Source organism: Bufo gargarizans, chromosome 1 (genome assembly GCF_014858855.1).
Source record: "Bufo gargarizans isolate SCDJY-AF-19 chromosome 1, ASM1485885v1, whole genome shotgun sequence".
In the NCBI taxonomy this organism is placed as follows: domain Eukaryota; kingdom Metazoa; phylum Chordata; class Amphibia; order Anura; family Bufonidae; genus Bufo; species Bufo gargarizans.
The window spans coordinates 455,921,021-455,943,441 of NC_058080.1; the positions used below are offsets into that span (position 1 = coordinate 455,921,021).

The 22,421-nt window shown below is 42.2% G+C and overlaps 1 protein-coding gene across 1 annotated transcript in view; it reads left to right on the plus strand.

The window, feature by feature from the left end:
* The first annotated feature begins 7,672 nt into the window (after positions 1-7,672).
* PGM5 (phosphoglucomutase 5) overlaps positions 7,673-22,421 on the plus strand; it is a 162,293-nt gene continuing 147,544 nt past the window's right edge. Inside the window, exon 1 of the mRNA XM_044272695.1 lies at positions 7,673-8,323. Coding sequence (XP_044128630.1) covers positions 8,066-8,323 — 258 coding nt within the window. The 5' untranslated portion in view covers positions 7,673-8,065. The remainder of the gene's footprint in view (positions 8,324-22,421) is intronic.

The window sequence follows — 22,421 nt, forward strand, 5'->3', positions numbered from 1 at the left end:
TTGGCCAGGACCGTGGGAGCTCACATAGGCTGGTGCTTTTTTCTATAATGTACAAGCACGGCCATCGCTGATGGATTGCACGGTGGTTGTAACAATTGAAGCGAGCAGTGTATAAGGAGACAATATGGATAATAATAGCGTTAAGGGAATCAAAGCTAACAAAGTGGACTTCAATCCAAATTTCAGGGGAAAAAACGATTTTATTGAAATGGCGGTAAAATTTTTAAAAATCATACTTATCTCATCCATTTCAGTGCGAAGAAGGTTCTAGATCAGTTGGAAACTGTATAAAAGTGTTTATTAGGAGAAACTCTGCCAGACTTCATGAGTGATCAGAAGAAGATGCTAAGATGGGGATTCTCTACCACAGAGTGCCACCAGCCCTTTGACCATGAAGCCAGCCAGACAACTGAGCCACAGATCCTGGGCCACCAGCCCTTTAGCTAGGGTACCAGCCTTCTAAGGGCTCATTCATACAGGCCATATGCTGTCCGCAAAAATGCAGATCCGTTTTTTTGCGGATTAAATGCTTTCCCATTCACTTCTATTGGGCCCTTTTCTTCCATTTTACGGTTCAGCAAAAAAAAATTAAACATGTCCTATACTTGTCAGTGAAAATCAGGACATGGCCCTATTGAAGTCTATGGATCAGCAAAAAAAACTGAATGCAATCCGTTTTTTGCGGACATGCTGAATTGTCTGCAAAAAAATGGATCCGCATTTTTGCGGACATCGTACGGCCATCTGAATGAGCCCTTAGAAAGAGAGGGACAGCTGGCATAGGCCTTTCCTCGGCACAGAATCCTCTGCCAGGGAGGAGACTGGAGAAGCCAGCTCAGTGCCTTGCCTGTATTGTTTTGCACTTGAGTTCCTCCAGTAAAGAACCCTGACTCTCTATGGACTGATTACCCATTGGAGTGCACCATGCCTTACTATCCCCTCCAGAGAGCAGCAACACATGGTGACCCCTCAATGGTGTCTATGGGACCCAGTATTGTGTTGGGACCTCCCCAAACCTGGCCACTGCAACTACTATTTAATTGATGGAGTTCTTTTCTACAGTGCACCTGCTGTCAATTGGTGACAGTTCTGGGGACGTTACCTGTGAATCTTACTGGGAAAGACCATATCTGGGAAAGACAGTGGTGAGTACTGGTGTCTTGCAGTGCTGGGGTCCTAGGTTTGAAGCCATCTATGTAAAATATCTGCATGGAGTTAGTATGTTCTCCATGTGTTTGCATGGATTTCCTCCGGGTACTCCATGTTGCTCAGATTGCTGGTTAGTATACACATAAGGAGGTTGTCCAACTTGTGAATTGATGTTATCTCTAATTAGACCTGCAGATAAATGTTTGCTTCATCGAGCTGGCCATGAAAACAGTACATTGAAGACCTATTCAGACATCATCTTTGAATTCTTCTTGGGTGCTAGTTACATTTTCCCCTAGCTAAACATAATGTAATTTTTTCCTATAGAGTAACTTAACCATAGATAGTGTTTATTGAGCCTTCTTCTACTTGGGTGTATGGCCAGGTAGTGAAAACTCCAGAATTGTGAGTTTGTAGTTTGATTTTATATACAAGTAGGCATCAGTATACAACTGAAACTGGCCAGATTTATAGACACCCTGTTAGGCAGAGAGGTATGCTAAATGTTAAAACGAAATGCTTACAGTCCCTTTCTACCAACGGTACATCTGGTTAATAAAATCAGACACTTAGATTAAAGAGATTAAAAGCAATGTCATTTGTTTAACTATGTATTTCTTTTAATGCAGGACTTTCTATATGTATGTTTCATGCAATGCATTTTACCAAGATTTGTTATGACGTGTCCTTCTAGTGACATATGCAGTGAAACTCTGGACATTATACATTCGACTTAGCATAGTGCATAAAACATAGTGCCGATAAAATCATAACAGTTGCACTATACAGACACAATGTATAAAAATCGAACACGTACCCTTCAGAAACTGTAATACCATCTGTCCTGCATATGTTAACCTATATGCAATATTTACATTTTTGAATGGTTTTAAGTATCCCACAAATTACCCAATTGTGAAATAATACATTGATATGTATCATGGTTTTACCTACATTTTTACCTAAAACCCAGGTACTGTCCTGTTAGAAAGTTATGATAGATATGAAAACTTTATGAGAACTTTATGGATACTTAACGGCCCTTCTAAAAAAAACTAAAAGTGGCCCCATGTTGTAGGCATGTCCAAATTGGTAGAATTCGGGGGCAGCACACATAAGTGGGGCCAACACAAGTAGGCAGAGCCAACAATACCATAGTGAAGCACAAAATACCGCCCAAGCAGAATCAAACACCACAGTACAGCATAAAATACTTGCCTAGCAGAACCAAATACCACAATGCACCACAAAGCCCCAGCAGCACAAAATACTTCAACAAAGGTTGTCTCTCTCTCATTGCCACAGTCAGCTGCCACAATCTGTCTTACTCCTCCAGTTGTCTTTAAGATTTCGAGGAGGGGGCTGAGGAGTTGAGACACAGGTCACAACACAGAGCCAGTCCTACCTTCAGCATACTGCCTGGTCCTTCAGATCTACCAAACATACAGGAAAATGCAGATTTACATACTATGATGTCTCCTCTTATGGTAGATGCTCTCTTTCTTCAACTTCTCCATTTGGCCCAGATTGCCAGGGCGCCTTCTTTCAGCCATGTCTCATCTCTGCAGAGTGCGCCACACAGACTTTTTAGGTTCTTCACTTTCCATCCTCCCTACTTTCTCAACACAGACTCCCCATCCTGGTGCCCCAACAGTGTCATCCAGCTGCCACCCCCAATACTATGTCTGCTGTCCTCCCCAATGCCCCCAAATACAATACTTCAGAAAAAAAAAATTCCCCCTTTAACACCCCCAGTAATAATAATACCCTATAGTGCCCACAGCATTAATAATGCCCCCTGTAGCTCTTCCAGTAATAATAATGCTTGCCTGTTGTGGCCCAAGTAATAATGATCCCATAGAGCACCTAGTATTAAAAATGCCTAATAGGGGCACGTAGCCTAGCAAGTGATGTGTTCAGACATATGGTTTAGTGCTCCTGCTGCTGTTATCCTGAAATCACCCGTTATACCTACCAGAATTGCCATTCTTTCACTAGTGTGGACTTGTTTTCACCCTTGCTGCATATCAACCGGTGTCTGGTGTTGAATTCAGGATGATTAAAGGAAGAAATCATCTGAAAACAGATGACGGAACAAGTGGAGTGGAGGCCAAAGATGGCACCGATTCTGGAGCGTGGGAAGAAGCTACGGCAGACAGACAGTGGTAGCAGCCAGGTTTAGCTCTTTTCCCGTGTTACTTTGCCTTGTACTGCTTCAGATGAAGGGTCCGATGATGATATACAGGTAGAAGGTGAGGTGAATATGGAATGGGTAGTGACACATGTTTCCTTTGTGGCTCCTACTGAGGCCTCAACTGTCCCTTCTAAGTTATTGCACTCTACTGATCATGAGCATGCAGACCTGGAGCCCACCCTAGCTAATGTGCTTAAAGCAGTTCAGCAATGCCGTACTGCTCTGTCTGAATTACATAAAGCGAGTCGGTGGTATTCAGGAAAATCTGTCCCATGACTTCCAGAAGGTGGCAGAGCGCACCTCTGCAGTGGGGCATAGGGTCAGTGATTTAGAGGATGCTCTTCCCTCGTTGCAGCAGGACTCCTCCACTCATTCTAAGGCTGCGGATGCGCTGTTTGCCAACGCAGATGACATAGAAAATTACTCTGCTGCAACAGTATTCACAGGGTGGGTGTCCCTGAGCATACAAAAAGGTCTGACTCTACTTTTGACCCTATTTTTCTTTATTTTAAAACCTGGCTGCAGAAGGTATTTGGCAAGGGCACACTGTCCTATCTCTTTGCTGTTGAATCGGCTTATAGAGTCCCCACCTGTCCTGGGCCACCGGGTTGACCACAAGACCTGTGCTGATAAAAGTGATGCACTAACAGGATCGAGATACGATACTAAAAAAAGTTTGGGATCAACCTAATATTGAGATCAATGGTGCCAAAGGGTCATATTTTCTGGATTACTCGATAGAGATTCACAAGAAGAAAGCTTGGTTTTTGGATAGAAAAAAGAAATGCTTGTGGCAACTTGGTGTTCAGTATTCTATGATGTATCCCGCTAAAGTCCATTTGGTGACTTTGGGAACTACCGTACGTCTTTTTTTGAGTCGCCAACTGATACACTGAGATGGGAAGAGGAGAAGACAACCCCAGAAGTCCCCCAGCCTATATAACAAGGGCAATGCCTGTATTAATTTAAATAAATATAGGGGGATACCTGAAAGGGGATAACTCGGTACAAGCTCTGAGTATAACGGCAGAAAACAGAAGAAAGGAGCTTAGAGTACCAATAATTAGAAAAATATATACGTTTTTATTAAGTTCACGATAAAAAACACACATGTAGTGAATGCTATGGACAGGGTAAGGGAGCAGGGGAAAAGAAAACGAGCGCCACCCTGGACGGACACACTGGTCACAAAATATAATGATCTATCAATTAAATTACTGCAGATATGGGAAAAACAGATAATGTGTGGTACAATGACCAACCCATGGATGCAGACATGATGAATAATTTACTGTAGAGGGTGAGTGGAGATCAGATGTGGCCAGACCGCCATGGCTGTAGTGCATAATGTATGGGACAAAGGACAAAGGTCATACAGAGATGTAAACAGTGTACCAATAATTAGACAGTGGTGGACCAAGTGAGGTAGCTCAACATTGGCAGCACATAGCCATGGCTGAGACCCTGTGATCAGACACTCACCAGTATGGGACCAAGTGTGAACGGAAAACCAGGATGGCGCTACCCCAACGCGCGTTTCGGCGTGCCTTCGTCAGGGGCTCAAGAGTCTGCCGATTGATGTTTCATTTTCACCGTGCCTGGCGACAGAGCCTGAGCAGAAGAAGTGTGGCAAGTCCTTCTTTGTTACCTGCACTCCACTGGATCTGTTTTGTGCTATCTTTATCACGGATCCCTAAATTGGGTTAATGCATTGGGCCTTATTATGTCCTCAATGTTAATTGTTCTGGCTATGCTACTGATATATTAGAATTATTTGTAATATTTAAATCTTGTGGATCCCAATTAATTTTCAATCAATATATATGAATAAAAAGTTACAAAAGAACAGTGGCGTGCCCGGGGGAGGGGAAGGGCGGTCCGCCCCAGATGCCGGCTCTCAGGGGGGGTGCCAGAACAGAAGTAATGAGCGCTTCCATCAATACAGATGGAAGCGCTCATTGCTTTTCCCTTTATAAGATGCAGTGCAGCGCATCTTATAAAGGGGGGAGGGGGAGAGAAGCGCTGTACAGTACTGGCCCCTCCTCCTGCTTGCTCTTCTCAGGGCCGGTGCTGCTGTGTCCTGGCTGCCTGCAGCGTTAGGACGTACAGAGCGCACTCTGACCTGACGCTGCAGGAGGTCAGGTGACTGCAGCGCAGGCCCTGAGAAGAGAAGACAGCCAGGACAGGGAGAGTGGCGACAGGAAAGGTAAGTTACTTTATTATTTTACAGTCTGATCTGAGGTCTAATGGGGATCTGGAGAGGTCTAATGGGGGTCTGGAGAGGTCTAATGGGGGGTCTGGAGGTCTGACTGGGGGGATATGGAGGTCTGACTGGGGGGTCTGCAGGTCAGACTGGGGGTCTGGAGGTCTGACTGGGGGTCTGGAGTGGTTTTATGGGGGGTCTGGAGGTTTGACTGGGGATCTGGAGGTCTAATGGGGGTCATATATGGGGGTCTGGAGGTCTAGTAGGAGTCTGAAGGTCTAATGGGGGTCTGGAGGTCTGACTAGGGGGTCTGGAGGTTTGACGGGGGAGGGCGTGGAGGTCTAATGGGGGTCAGATATGGGGGTCTGGAGGTCTAGTGGGAGTCTGGAGGTCTAATGGGGGGTCTGAAAGTCTGATATGGGGGTCTGGTCTGAGGTCTGATATGTGGGTCTGAAGGTCTGATATGGGGGTCTGAAGGTTTAATGGGGGTCTTATCTTAGGTCTGATATTGGGTCAGGGTCTTACATGGAGGTCTAATTTGGGTCTGATCTGAGGCTTAAAACTGGGGTGGTATCAGTATTTTTAGGGGGACTGATTCTGCAGGAAAGTATTGGGGAGCACAGTGGACACAGTATTGGGGGTGGCAGGATGGGGTGTTGAGAAGGTGGGAGGATGATCGAAAAGTAGGAAAATAAGATGTCTGTTTTTAAAGTCTGCAGAGACGAGAAGCGGCTGAAAGAAGTCACCATGGTGGTCTGGTCTAACAGGAGAAGAAGAGGGTATAGAATATCTACATCAGAGAAGATAGGTCACTGGATGTAAGAGGTATGTGGCGCTTATTACCCTGTAGCGCTGTATGTAATGTTTTCCAAGTATGTCTTTAAAGGGGTTGTCCGCTTTTTTTTTTATGAGCACCGCCTTCTCTTCTCTGTTTATCTGCTCATCACTGCAAATGCTACGGCGAGCAGGTGAACAGAACAGAGAGCGCAGCTCTCATATGAGTACTGCCCTCTCTTAAAACAGCTGGGGGGCACAGAGGGCATTACTACTATGGAGGGGGCACAGAGGGCATTACTACTATGGAGGGGGCACATAGGGCATTACTAATGTGAAGGGGGCACAATAGGCATTTATACTATGGAGGGGGCACAGAGCCAGAGGGCATTACTACAATGAAGGGGGCACGGTGGGCAGTATTACTGTGAAGGGGGCACAGTGGGCATTATTACTGTGAAGGCGACACAATGGGGATTTCTACTATGAAGGGGGCGCAGAGGGCATTACTAGCTCAGTGGGCATTACTACTATTAAGGGGGCACAACGGGCATTATTACTGTGAAGGGGGCAAAATGGGCATTATTACTTTGAAGGGGGCAAAATGGGCATTGTTACTATACAGGGGACACAATTGGGATTAGTTACTGTGAAGGGGCCACAATGGGGATTATTACTGTGAAAGGGGCACAGAGAGGGCATACCTACTGTGAGGGGGCACAATGTGCACATAACTACTGTGAGAGGGCACAATGTGGGCATAACCACTGTGCGGGGGCACACATATGTACAAAACTACTGTGAAGGTTGTACAATGAGGACAATACTACTGTGAGGGGGTACAATTTTTTTTTACGTTTTGGGGGGGGGAGGGGGACCAGAGAACCAGAGATAGGACCCGCCCCGGGTGCTAAACAACCTAGGCGCGCCACTGCAAAATAATAAATTATTATATACTGGCACTTTACGACAAAAAGATTTCATGCTATGAAAATGGTTCCTGGAGAACCCCTGTGACACTTTGTAATGCAGAAATTGTAATTTCAACTTCAATGGAGTTCATTTGGTTTTATGTAGTTGCACTTGTATCATACGTTCACAATCTCAGATACTTGGCTGTGTGATATGTGACAGGACTTGATCCCCTTGAACAAATGTTAGAACACACAAAACAGCATCCAGTTACACGGCCAAAGGACAACAATTCTCAGCTTCTTTTTTTCACTAGGCTATTTTTGGCGGAGGCTTCTGTTGATTGCAAAGGTTTAGTCCTGCCAGTTTTTTGGCAACCCCCTGTCCTTGTTCAAAGACTTGCATTTGTTATACATTGTACAGGCACATGAGTCATGAGAGGGAGGGAGAAGTGACCTGTGGGATAAGGCAGTAACTGTTCTGGGGTTGCAGAAGTGCTCAGAAGATCATCACGTATAGTGATTCTCTCCTACTACATAGGAATAATACCGTGTAGCTGAGGGAGAGTGACTCTCATACACTACTGCATTTGGTTCCAGAGTTTCCATGCACAAACAGACATTGACAGGAGGAAACCATTGACAGCCTTGAAGACTGAGATTTCCAGGACTATCAGGAGTTCAGAGGAAATAAGTTACTGCCCTGGAATCTCAGCCAGGGAGGAGCTCATCGCCCCCCCTTCTCTTGGGATCCCCTTTTATCCTGATCTTCAGCTTGTTTTCCTCATCTAAAGTACAAGGGAGAATTCAGGGAATATTGGAAGGGCGACGAGCATGGAAGTGAACCCCATCCCTGTTGTAACAGTGCAGACTGTCCCCTATGATGATCAGAAACCAGGGAGCAATGGATTTAGGAAGCCAACAGCTGTATTTGAAAGCAAGAGAAACTATCTTCAGAACTTTATCCAGAGTGTGCTATCCTCTATAGATCTGCGGGATCGTCAGGGATGTACTATGGTGGTGGGCAGCGATGGCAGGTACTTCAGCAAGACAGCCACAGAGGTCGTTGTACAGATGGCAGCTGCCAATGGGGTAAGGCAGGATTGTAAGTTTTCTTACAGCTGTATAAAAAGTGTTTATTTTCATAACTGGATTTCATAGAGGTCACACATGTGTGTATTTATTCTGTCACAGTACATAAGTTTACTTGTACTGCAGGGAATTACATAAAAGACAATTCCCTAAAATATTTTAATTACTCAAATTATTCCCTTGTTCACACTTGATGTAATGGAGAATATGTGCCCTGGTGTGCTGTCAGTACTCTCCTTTCCCTTCACAGAATAAACATGAATGGGATTGGTAAAGAGTACTTAAGAATCTAATTTCTTTGAGGACCTGAGAATCTGATTTCTTTGAGGACCTGAGAATCTGATTTCTTTGAGGACCTGAGAATCTGATTTCTTTGAGAACCTGAGAATCTGATTTCTTTGAGGACCTGAGAATCTGATTTCCTTGAAACCATGACAATTACATTTCTTTGAGAATCTAAAAATCTGTTTTTTTTTTGAGAACCTGAGAATCTGATTTCTTTGTGGACCTGAGAATCTGATTTTCTTGAAACCCAGAGAATCAAATTTCGTTAAGAATCTAAAAATCTAGTTTCTTTTAGGACCTGGAAATATGATTTCTTCGAGGTCCTGAGAATCTGATTTCTTCGAGGACCTAAGAATCTGATTTCTTTGAGGCTCCTCCTACCCATACCCAGATTCCTCCTGATTACAATTGGAGCAATTTTGGTAATAGGTATTTAGTAGGAAATTGTTGTACATGTAGTTGTCTACGGTTGAGAGTAATTGAAGCAAACTGTCTACTTACATGTTTGTAAATAAAATAGGGAGAGAGCATTCTATGCCTTTTGCAGACTAGGAAAATGTATTGGTTCTGGTGCAGGTTTTTCCAATAATTAAAATACTTGATAGCAATTATCACCTGAGGGTACGTACACATTTAGGCTACTTTCACACTAGCGTTCGATCGGATCAGTTCTGAACGGATCCGATCATAATAATGCAGACGGAGGCTCCGTTCAGAGCGGATCCGTCTGCATTATTTTGGCATATAAAAGCTAAGTGTGAAAATAGCCTCGGACGGATCCGTCCAGACTTTCAATGTAAAGTCAATGGGGGACGGATCCGCTTGAAGATTGAGCCATATTGTGGCATCTTCAAACGGATCCGTCTCCATTGACTTACATTGTAAGTCTGGACGGATCCGCACGCCTCCGCACGGCCAGGCGGACACCCGAACGCTGCAAGCAGCGTTCAGGTGTCCGCCTGTCCGTGCGGAGGCGAGCGGAGCGGAGGCTGAACGCCGCCAGACTGATGTAGTCTGAGCGGATCCGCATCCATTCAGACTGCATCAGGGCTGGACGGAAGCGTTCGGGTCCGCTCGTGAGCCCCTTCAAACGGAGCTCACGAGCGGACAGCCGAACGCTAGTGTGAAAGTAGCCTAAGCAGATTTAAAATTTTCTGCAACTGTCCCGTTCATGTAAATCGGGTTTAAATAAATCCATGTGAATGCTATAGAAACTGTTCCAACAAATGGAACTGATTTTCAGTTGCAGGAATTCTGGGAACAAATCTACCACATGTGAATACACCCTTGGAGGCTGGTTTATTATGAACACAGGGTTATATTTTTGCAGTATTATAAAATTGCCCCAAACCCCCACCTCCCAGCATAATAAAATGTAGAAAATGGTGATTAGTTGTTTTGACCGAAATAAAATGCACTTGAGCACAAAATTGTAAAAGCATCAGGTTTTCTGATGTAGTTTAGGAAGCCAAAATCAGGAGTGTATTAAAAAAGGAGAGAAAGTATAAAGGACAGATGCACCTTCTACTCTTTAAAAGGATTTTCTGAGACTTATATACTGATGATTTATCCTTAGAATAGGTCATCAGTGTCTGATCTGTGGGGGTTCAACACCTGGGACCCCGCCGATCAGCTATTTGAGAAGGTAGCGACACACCTGTGAGCGCTGCAGCCTTCTCTCTGCTCACCAAGCTCAGCGCCGTCCATTTGATAGCAGCTGTGCTTGGTATCGCAGCTCAACTCCATTCACTTCAACGGGGCTGAGATGCGCCTAGGCCATGTGACCAATGAAAGTGACGTCATTCGGCCTAGGTAAACCTGGGAGAAGGTTTAGCTGGTGCCTTCTCAAACTGCTGATAGACGGGAGTCCCAGGTGTCGTACATCCACTGATCAGATACTGATGACCTATCCAGAAAGTAGGTCATTAGTATATATGTCTCGGAAAACCCCTTTAATGAAGTGACTCCTGGTTTTGGCTTCCAAACTGCATCACTTGACTGTGTGGCCGTACCCTTAGAACTTTATTTTCATTAGTCATTGTTTACATCTTGTCTTTTTCCCTCTGACGTATATGACAAACGCATGGCCCTGATATATACAAATGTTTGGCATACAGTTGCATACATTGTCCACTGGCTTGCATTGTAAGTAAACATATACCATAAGTGTATGGATTTTCCCAGCACATATCTGTATGTAGAAGTCCAGCAGCACACTGTACGCTTATACAGACAGTATAAAAAGGTATGCTGACGCACACCACCCTAACATATGCCAACAAGACATTCTTCTGTCATACATTTCTCTTGGTGTATACATTGGGAACATTTCCAGATGTTTATTCTGAATGTAGGTTCATCTTAGTTATGTTTCCGATTAAAGGAAAGCATGACAATGTGTGGGAGATTTCAGGGCTGAAGCTTCATATCCATCATTAAAGGACAGATGTGCTTTAAAGACTAGGGTTTTCCAGTACTTAGATATTGATGATCTGTCCACAGGATATGTCATCAAAATCAGATCAGTGAGGGTCCAACACCCTGCACCACCAGTAGTTGTTTTAGACAGTCTTCGGGGCTGTATTGTGGATTGAGCCAGAAGCAAAATGTTCCATCCACTGTGTGGTGGCCATGCCGGGGTACTGCAGCTCAGCTGGCATCCAAGTGGATGGGAACTGAGCTGCAGTACGCTGGCCCTGGAAATTACACAGTGGATAGAGCTTTTCATCCACTGTATAGTTTCAGGCAGTCAGAAACAGCTGATCTGTTGGAGGGAGCGGAGGGGGGGTTTGGCAGGAAGGGTTAGTCCCATACCTTTGTGATATTGATGACCTATCATCAATTTATAAGTACCCGAAAACCTCTTTAATCCATATATTTTTTTTTTGTGATGTACACAGTAAAAAATAAAAATCACTGAGCTGGTTTCAAAGGGACCACAACAACTTTTCTCGATCCACAGGGTATTAGTTTGGCAACCCAATTTATGTTTAAAATATAGCTTTTATTTTATCCCATTCAATTCTTAAAGCAAATATACATAGACACACAGGTTTTATCTCTGAAAGGGAATGACTTATGAGTCAACAGAAACCTAGCCTTTCAGAAACAAATCACCCTGAGTGGGATTCTTTTTTTCATATGTAAGTGTGAGTGCTGAGAGTATTATGCACACATTAAAACAGGCATCGTCTGCTTATTGTCCTATTATGCAAAAAAAAAAAAAAAAGATCTAGAATTGTTATTTAAATTTTTGATTTGGAGGTTCAGTTCTTTTGGTTGAAATGTTCAAAAACAACACTGAATAATTGTAAGGTATCATAATGGCTTATATCTTGCCTTAGTCATCCAAAATTGGTGGATTTTTTGAATTTTCCTTTCTTGTGTTTTTCTTATTCACCTTCTGCTTTCCAAAGCCATATCTTTTTTTATTTATAAGGCTGAGTTCACACGGGCGAGATTTCCGCGCGGGTGCAATGCGGTAGGTGAACGTATTGCACCCGCACTGAATCCTGACCCATTCATTTCTATGGGGCTGTGCACATGAGCGATTTTTTTCACGCATCACTTCTGCAATGCTTTAAAATCGCAGCATGCTCTATATTCTGCGTTTGTAACGCAGGACAGGCCCCATAGAAATGAATGGGGCTGAGTGAAAATCGCAAGCATCCGCAAGCAAGTGCGGATGCGGTGCGATTTTCACTCATGGTTGCTAGGTGACAGTCTATTCACTGTATTATTTTCCCTTATAACATGGTTATAAGGGAAAATAATAGCATTCTGAATACAGAATGCTTAGTACAAGGTCAATTGAGGGTTAAAAAAAAATAAAAGAAATTAACTCACCTTGTCCTCTTCATCGCGCAGTTCCCGGTCTCTTCTGATGAGCTGTCGGCTAAAGGACCTTTGGTGACGTCAGATCACATGCTCCAATCACATGGTACATCACCGTGGTGATGTACCATGTGATTGGAGCATGTGATCTGACGTCACCAAAGGTCCTTTAGCCGACAGCTCATCAGAAGAGACCGGGAACTGCGCGATGAAGAGGACAAGGTGAGTTAATTTCTTTTATTTTTTTTAACCCTCAATTGACCTTGTACTAAGCATTCTGTATTCAGAATGCTATTATTTTCCCTTATAACCATGTTATAAGGGAAAATAATACAATCTACACTACAACTAACCCAAACCTGAACTTCTGTGAAGAAGTTCGGGTCTGGGTACCACAGTCGGTTTTTTATCACGCGAGTGCAAAACACATTGCACCCGCGTGATAAAAACTGAACATCGGAACGCAATCGCAGTCAAAACTGACTGCAATTGCGTACCTAATCGCGCGGGTTTGCCGCAATACACCGGGACGCATCCGGACCTAATCCGGACACGCCCGTGTGAACCCAGCCTAAGAGGGCTTGCTTTTTACAAGACAAGTTGTAATTATAGTTTTTTTGTGTTTTCTTTGCAATGCCATATTCTTTTATATAGTTACATCTACAGAGCTGTGTGAGAGCTCATGGTTTGTGGGGCAGTCTGTAGTTTTTATTGATAGAATTTTGGATTGTGTACAACTTTTTGATTACGTTCAATAAAAAATTTTTTGGGGAGGTGAAGCACAGGATAAATATATTTTTATTTTAATAGTTCAGGCATTTTGGGAAATGGTGATACCTATTTTTTTTTATTTTTTTATGTATTTATTTTTAATATGAGAAAAGAGGGGTGATTTGATTTTTATATATATATATATATATATATATATATATATATATATATATATATATTGATTTTTTATATATATCTTTTTCTTTTTTATATATATATATATATATATGTATATATATATATATAAATGTATATATTATATATAAAAAATTTATATCCCTAGGGAACTTGAACATGTGATCTTCTGATTGCTGCTCCTATAGACTGCAATGAATTACAATTGGGCCTATGGGAATCTCATTAGGTTTGGATCATTCCTAAGGGGAAAGGCTACCACAATGAATGAACGGTTTCCCCAACCTTAGCACAAGGAAGCCGTTCGGCATCGGGAATGCAGTGCTCTCGGGGAAAGCCTCTCAGATACCGTTGTCACAATTGGCCATGGCATCTGAGAGGTTAAATGTCTGTGATCTGCATTTTTGCAGATCACAGACACTAGCCCTATGTGTCTGCTGTTTAAAACAGTGGACATATATTTTCATGGCCACTGTGGTAATTAAAGAGATTGATTCATTAAGACAACTTCTGTCCATGCATCCTTTTAAGACATTTGGACATCATAGAGAGGAGTCCCCTCCCCTCAGGGACTCCTTCCTTTCTTAAAGGGGTTGTGCCACCAGTAAATATAATATTAATATAATTCAGCATAAAAAACAATTTACTTTTGTAATTTACTTTCAATTACAAAAAATCCAGTTGTGAAATATTCTCTTTATTTCATTACATTGATGATTCATGTTTAATCTCTATAGTAATGTGCGTGTCCACCTACCATGGTGGTTGCACATGCTCAGTTTTATTCTTCAACTACCAGCCATATCTGACAGTTACAGAGAGAGAGAGTGAGCTGCAGCAGAAATGGCATGCTCCCTGAGAAAATACATATCCCCTGAGCTGCCAGAGAGAATCTAGCAGAGCAATCGGAGCAATGAATTAGAAGATCTCTAAAACCATGTGAGGTACAGGGCTGGTTCCAGATTTTTTTTGAAAGAGATGGTCATGAGCTATATAATGTCTGATTTTTATATTGTGGGATAACCCCTTTAAGCCAGAGCCGAAAGCCACTTTGAAGCAGTAGCTCTGACAAGCTGTTCATGTATCACATCTGAATGGCAGCCATCATATACTACATTTCGCCAACATTGGCAAAATCAAGGTGAATAACTGATCACTACTATGGCTCTCATATTAATAGGGCTTTTGTGGCGCGACAATGTTTCAACATAAATGCTTTCTCTGTTGAGATTGTAGTCTAAAGCCTCATTCACACGTCCGTGTTTTAGTCAGTGATTTCCATCGGTGATTGTGAGCAAAAACCAGGATTGGAGCCTCCACAGACATTAGGTATAAGGGAAAGATCTGCACATGTTCTGTGTTTAGAGCCGCACCTGGTTTTGGATCAAATTCAAAATCACTGATGGAAAAAACAGACCAAAACACTGACATGTGAATGAGGCATCAGGCCTCATGCACACGACCGTTGTTTTATTCTGTGTCCGTTGTGCCGTTTTTCGTAATTTTCTGCGGACCCATTGACTTTCAATGGGTCCGTTGAAAACTCGGCTAATGCACCGTTTGTCATCCAAGTCCGTAATCCGTGGTTCCAGTCCGTCCAAAAAATATAACCTGTCCTATTTTTTTCACAGAAAATGGCTCGCGGACCCATTCAAGTCAATGGGACCGTGAAAAAACTCGGAGGCACACAAGATTGTCATCCACGTCCGCATCCGTTTTTTTCCTATCATTTGCATGGCAAACCTGTCTTAGATTTTTTTTTACTTTCCTTCATGTCTGATGATCCTCCAAAAATAAAGAAAGACACACAGAAACAAAAACGGAAACGGATCACGGAACAACGGAACCCCATTTTGCGGAACGGAACACAACAACGGTTGTGTGCATAAGGCCTAAGGCTACTTTCACACTTGCGTTGTTAATTCCGGTTTTGAGATCCTGCAAGAGACCTAAGGGAGAGTTCACATCACTGTTATTTTTGCGTTATTTGATCCAAAATAAAAAGATCCTATAAAAAAATAAAAAATTAAGAATCCTGTGCAGTTATGCACATTTGTCATCTGTTTGAGTCATTTCTGTTTGAAATCCTTTTTTAGACAAAAAAAAAAAAGTACTGCATGCAGGACTTTTTCCAGTCTAAAAAATCATATCTCAACGCAAATGGCTCAAATGGATGCCAAATGTGCATAATTGATGCACAGGATCCATTTTTTCACAGGATTCTGATATATTTTTTTTTTTGTTCTTCTGACGGATCATAAAAATGGAAAAATAACGATGATGTGAACTCTCCCTTACTTAAATTCACTTGAATGAGTCTTGAAGGAAAATTGGAGCTGGGCCATGCGTGCTTGAAATTTCTCTGCATGGAAAAATGGTGAATAATGGCTGAATGAGCTCTAAGGGCTCCTGCACACAGTTATGGCAATGGCGTTTATTTTATATCTGTGTTGCTGGTGTAGGAACATGACCATAAAGGGGGCAACACAAAAGATAACTTATAAACTGAGCCATTACAAAAAGAATATAATAGGGAATTATTAGTTCTATGTTAGTGGACATTCACCAAAGAGGAATCTATACTTTAAGGTAACAGCTGCCTGAACTTCTTCAATACCATTACTGTAAGTCTGAACATCTGCTAGAAAATAACAGCGATGAGTGACACATCACAAGAGATTTTAGCTTAACTTAAACTTACAATTTACATCCAGCTGTGACATCAAGCCACAATAGCGTTTATGTACATGAAACTATCAGAAAATTATACAAAAAAAAAAATTGTCAGAAGGGTTGGGCCAGTAAATCACCAACATGTTGTTATGCAGCTACTCATATCAAAACCGTCCATCTTAGCATTCTGTAGTAACAGAATTTAGAATTTACCGGGTGCATGCACTTTACACAGGAGGAGTCCAGGACAATACACCTCGCTTAACTGGACTTGTTTTTCCAGCACGTTCCACAGATGGTTAACCAGATTGAGATCTGCGGAATCTGTAGGCCAGGTCAACACCTTGAACATTGTTATGTTCCTCAAACAATTCCTGAACAATTTTTGCGGTGTGGCAGGTCACATTGTTGTTACCGCTGCTATGAAGGGCTGTACATGGTCTGCAACAATGTTTAGATGGTATGAATGGTGGTATAATTCAAAGTAACATCCACATGAATGCCAGGGTCCAAGGTTTTCCAGGACAACAATGCCCCAAACTCCAGAATTTCATTCCCAGATAAGTGACACACCTGCCCTCGACTGTCCACATCATTTAAAGAAAATGTGATTCATCAGACCAGGTCACCTTCTTCTATTGCTCTTTGGTTTAGTTCTAATGCTCACATGAACATTGTAGATGCCTTTGGCTGTAGATAGGAATCAGCATGAGTACTTTTCCGGTCTACACAGCCCCAAAAGTAGAAGGTGTGATGCCCTGTCTGACACCTATCTATCATAGCCAGCATCAAAAAAGCATCACTTTCTGCCTAATATATTCCAGTCCTACCCATTGACAGTGCCATGAGATACTCAATGTTATTCGCTTTACCCAGTTGATTTTAAAGCTAAGGTTGATGAGTCTATATGTTTCTAAACTAAAAAAATATGTAGTCTGCCTCCCCAAATTTTTCAATGAGTTGTCTTTATGAGTCTTGAACATACGCCTTATGTTTTAATCACTTGCATTTGTATTACATGGGTGTCACCTATTTTACTTGCCACTTGATCCTTCCATTAGCAAATAATTGCCCTGATAATATCCATGCTAAACAAATACTGATCTGGAGGAATCTCATGGTTATACAGAGGAAACATTTACCGAAACAGGGGCTTGTGTTCTACCATATTACAAAAGCATGCACACATGGAAATCATTTCAGATTGTGTTATGAAAAGTTACACGCTATTCCAATATATCTTTTCAATTCCTCGTTATTTTCAAGATCTCTATTTGCAGTCTTTGAATGAGAACCACAGGTTTGATTATTATACTGTTACAGGGCAAACACCTGTGTGACCATTAAGGATAGATTTGTATCACCCGGACTCAAAGACTGCAAGCAGACATCTTGAAAACCATGGTATAGAAAAATTGAATAATTGTTCATTATACCATGAATTCCAGAACTTTTGATTTTCAGCCCAAAAACATTTCAGTTTACATTTATGAAATTAACTACAATGTAGTAGCACAGTTCTACGTTTTTGTCCTACTGAACCCCACACCCATTAGCTTCATACTGGTCACCCTCATATATCTAGTGACATTAACAGTGACAGATTAACCAGAATATAGGCACCGGGCTGTTCCTCAACCTTGATTTCCCTCTCCCACAGCCACCCTCCCAAGCTGTGTCTATAGTCACCACCTTTCTGTTGTTAGACAGTATATGCCGTGGCCTGGAGGAGCAGAGGATGGGAGTGGTAGAAGGTCTGTCTGCAACAGTTAATCACAGTGGCAACCCCCACACTGATGCTCCCTAGGGCCAGGGCTGCGTTAGGAGGGTGCACCCATGTTTTTCTCAGGACACACCGTGATGTTGGAGCTCCTGCCTGATGGTAGTTTCTGTGTCCTTGGTGTTATATTTTTGGTGCCGGTACAAGGCAAGAGGTGTAGGGTGCAATGGTCTAAGGTGTTGGAGTTGGTAACCAGGCCAGATATAGGAAATAAACACCCTTCTTTACTAAATTGCAGAAGTTGTAGTATATCTAATGGAATAAAAAAAAATGTTACAAATAATTCACTGTGAAAATCCTCCCAGATAGCAAGGTATGGATTTGAGTAAGAAAGAGGTTATAGTACTCTTTACTCTCTATCCTCCCAGAGTCTCTCTCTGCAAAATCTACGGCTGGCAATATTACTCTTGCAATGGTGGCTGTAATTTCCATTTGAAGGATACAGGGTTATCTTAAAGGGATTCTGTCACCAGGTTTGGGGCTATAGAGATAAGGACCTGCACAGCTAGATCGCCGCTAGCATGTCCGCAATATATGTGTCCTATAGGGCTGTGTGGTTTTAATTTCTTTAAAAAAGGATTTTATAGATATGTAAATGAGTCTTGAATGTGTCCAAGGGGCTCCTTCACAGGTGGGCGTGGCTGGGCACGGCTGGGCACAAGGAAGGTTAGTACAGCCTCTTGGACACATTCAAGACTTATTTACATATCTATAAAATCCTTTTTTAAAGAAATTAAAACCACACAGCCCTATAGGACACATATATTGCGGACATGCTAGCGGCGATCTAGCCGTGCATGTCCGTATCTCTATAGCCCCAAACCTGGTGACAGAATCCCTTTGAAGGGGTATTCCAGTAAAGTAACTTAATTTATAAAAAAAACTGCATTATCGCTGCAAGCTGTGACCCAACCAGAACCCATACCAATACATATAATCAGAGTTTTAATTTACCTTGAATCCATTTGTCTAGCTCCTGTGTAAGGCTGCAACACACTGAGAGTATCATGGCGCCTGATCTTCCCTTACAAAACTACAATCCCCACAATCCTTAGCTTTCCTGCGGTGAGTGTTGATGTTTAGTGATTGGCTGCAAGATATACATTCCGGTCACACCCCCTCTACTCACTAATCACCACACCCAACTTTCTGCAGGGGCTGAGTCAGGGTAATTAACCCTGTCTCTCCCTATGCTGGGTACATTACAAGATATAGACATATAAAATAGTATTAAATAACGTTGCATAATATTATATAAGGCCTCATGCACACAACCGTTTTTCGGGTCCGCATCCGAGCCGCAGATTTTGCTGCTCGGGTGTGGAGCCATTCACTTCAATGGGGCCAAAAAAAAAGGGGACAGCACTCCAGCATTTCTACAATGGACCACCCCTTCCGTTCCGCAAATTTTGTGGATCGGCGGTTTACGGACCGCAAAAAACGGCACGGTCGTGTGCATGAGGCCTTAGAAGAACAGTTTGCAAGTACTCTGTTCTGGGGTACTGCATATGTTTGTCTTCTGTGTTCATGAATAAATTACTGTTGTTCTTTCTCCCTACTAATTTTGTAGGCGATGAGGCAAGAAATTATATATTTTTTTTTTTTTTTTTTTATGAATGAAATAGAAAAAGATAATTATACAATATAAGGCTGTGGCACTACAAGCCCCAACAAAACCTAAAAAGGATAAGTACATACTGGAATACTCAGGTACTACAGGTTCCAGCACTACAGTACTGGATAAATACTGTGCAGCACTGAGATACTACAACTTCTAGTATAACATTGTACTGAATGAATACACAGTGTGGCACTGCAAGCCCCAGCAGAACCGTATATGAATATGTATAAACTGGAAAGCTGAGGTAATACAAGTTCTTGCATAGCCTCTAGTTAATTACACACACAGAAACACTGGGGTACCACATGGGCCAGAATAACTTAGCAATGGATAGGTACACACTGGAACACTGGGGTACAACAACTCCCAGAATAACCTAGAAAATAATGAGTACACAGTGTGGCTCCCATTCTATTCTACGATACCAGGGCTGGTCACAAGCACAAGCTGTGCAGAAGGTCAGACTTAATTTAGTAAATCAGCAGAACTGGGAAGGCTGTAGTTCGTGAGTTGCCATTAGGGATGAGCGAATTGACTTCGGGTGCAACATCTGAAGTCGAGTTGCATAAAACTTTGTTCTAATACTGTACGGAGCGAGCGCTCTATACAGTATTAGAATGTATTGGCTCTGATGAGCCGAAGTTATTGCTTCAAGAAGTCTTGCGCAATAACTTAATAAATTAATTTGTACTTTAAAAAACCATTTCCCGAACTTGGGTTCGGTTCCAAGTGGTACCTTGGAACCAAACCTGAGTTCGGGAAATGTTTTTTTACAGCATAAATTAATTTCTGAAGCTATTATGCGAAGTCTCGTGAGACTTCGCAAAGTAATAACTTCGGCCCATCAGAGCCAATACATTCTAATACTGTATAGACCGTACAGTATTAGAACAAAGTTTTATGCAAATCGACTTTGGATGTTTCATCCGAAGTTGATTCGCTCATCTCTAGTTATAAACGATCAATGTCTACTAAGTTTTCCTGGCACAATAATATATAATCAAAGACATAGCTAATAAAGTGCAAGTGCAAAGGATCCCTGCATGTCACAAGCACTGGCACTTTTTCCCGTTGTACGTGTGTTTCACTATGTCTGTTATTTATATGTTGTGTTTATGAAAAACTCTAAAATTTTATTTATACTCAAAGGTATGATAATTACTTGAGATCAGTTTGTGTATATGTGTGTAGGGGTGTAAAATGATTTGATAAAATAAGTTTATTTATTTAATCTTTATTATCTTGGCACTGTCATTTTATATATTGATTAGAGATAAGCGAATCGAAGTTGACGAAGTGGAATTCGATCCGAATTTCAGGAAAAATTTGATTCGCACCAAATCCGAATTTCCTCACGCTTCGTGGTAACGAATCGCATTTTTTCCTAAAATGGCTGCTGCACGTGTTGGGACATGGAGCAAAAAACTCTGGGAACGAGGGATCTGTCACAATGGCATGCATGCTGCCAATCAGCAGCCAGCCAGCCCTATGATGTCACAGCCCTATAAATAGTCTCAGCCATCTTGGATTCAGCATTTTGTATTGCACTTAGTGCAGGGAAAGACATGACAGGTGCTAGGGAAAGTGCTAGAAAGTACTTGAAGACTTTTTCTTTTGGGCTGAATAGAAGTTCAGGGAAAGATCATTAGAAGTGTAGGGGAACGAATTGAGGAATTATTCCACACTACAAAAGGAGAACAGGGTCCAATATTGGCGTGTACAGCCTGGTTAATAGGAACAATCCTATTACACATTGCTGCACTGACTGGGGATCTAAATTGCCATGATACTGCTGCTTTCAGGTTTGCAAAAGATAATACCTTTCTAATTCCAGCAAACCTTTCTTGTTATTGGGGTGCAAGTGTTGTGTGATACAGCCATTAACAGGGTGTATTACTAGGAAATATGTATACATCTTATTAGCCCTTGTGTGGTGCAGTTACATGTTCTAAAGCATTTTTTGGCTTGTATTAGTGGAAAAAATAAGGGGTTATATGCCGTTCAGCGGTGCAGTTGTATGTTCTAAAGCCTTTTTTGGCTTGTATTAGTGGAAAAAAGGGCTTATTAGCCTTTGTGTGGTAAAGTGAGAAAATTACAGCCTTTTTTGTCATGTATTAGTGAAAAACAAAAAGTATTTGCCGATCAGCGGTGCAGTTATAAGTGGAAAAAAATAAGGGCTTATTTGCCAGTGGCGTGTATAAGTGGAAAATAATAAGGGCTTATTTGCCGTTCAGCGGTGCAGTTTTATGTTCAAAATTCTTTTTTGGCATGTATTAGTGGACAAAAAACAGGGCTTATTAGAAGTTGTGTGGTGAAGTGAGAAAATTACAGCCTTTTTTGGCATGTATTAGTTGAAAAAAAAAGTACCGTATTTTTCGCCCTATAAGACGCACCGACCCATAAGACGCACCTAGATTTTTGAGGAGGAAAATAGGAAAAAAAATATTTTGAACCAAAAGGTGTGCTTTTGGTGGTTTTTGAACTAATTGTGGTCTGTGGGTGACGCACTGTTATGGAGGATCTGTGGATGACACACTGTTATGGGGGATCTGTGAGTGACGCACTGTTATGGGGGATCTGTGGATGACGCACTGTTATGGGGGATCTGTGGATGACGCACTGTTATGGGGGATCTGTGGATGACGCACTGTTATGGGGGATCTGTGGATGACGCACTGTTATGGGGGATCTGTGAGTGACGCACTGTTATGGGGATCTGTGGATGACGCACTGTTATGGGGATCTGTGAGTGATGCACTGTTATGGGGATCTGTGGATGACGCACTGTTATGGAGGATCTGTGGATGACACACTGTTATGGGGGATCTGTGGGTGACGCACTGTTATGGGGGATCTGTGGGTGACGCACTGTTATGGGGGATCTGTGAGTGACGCATTGTTATGGGGGATCTGTGAGTGACGCACTGTTATGGGGGATCTGTGGGTGACGCACTGTTATGGGGGATCTGTGGGTGACACTTATGGGGGATCCTCTCTGG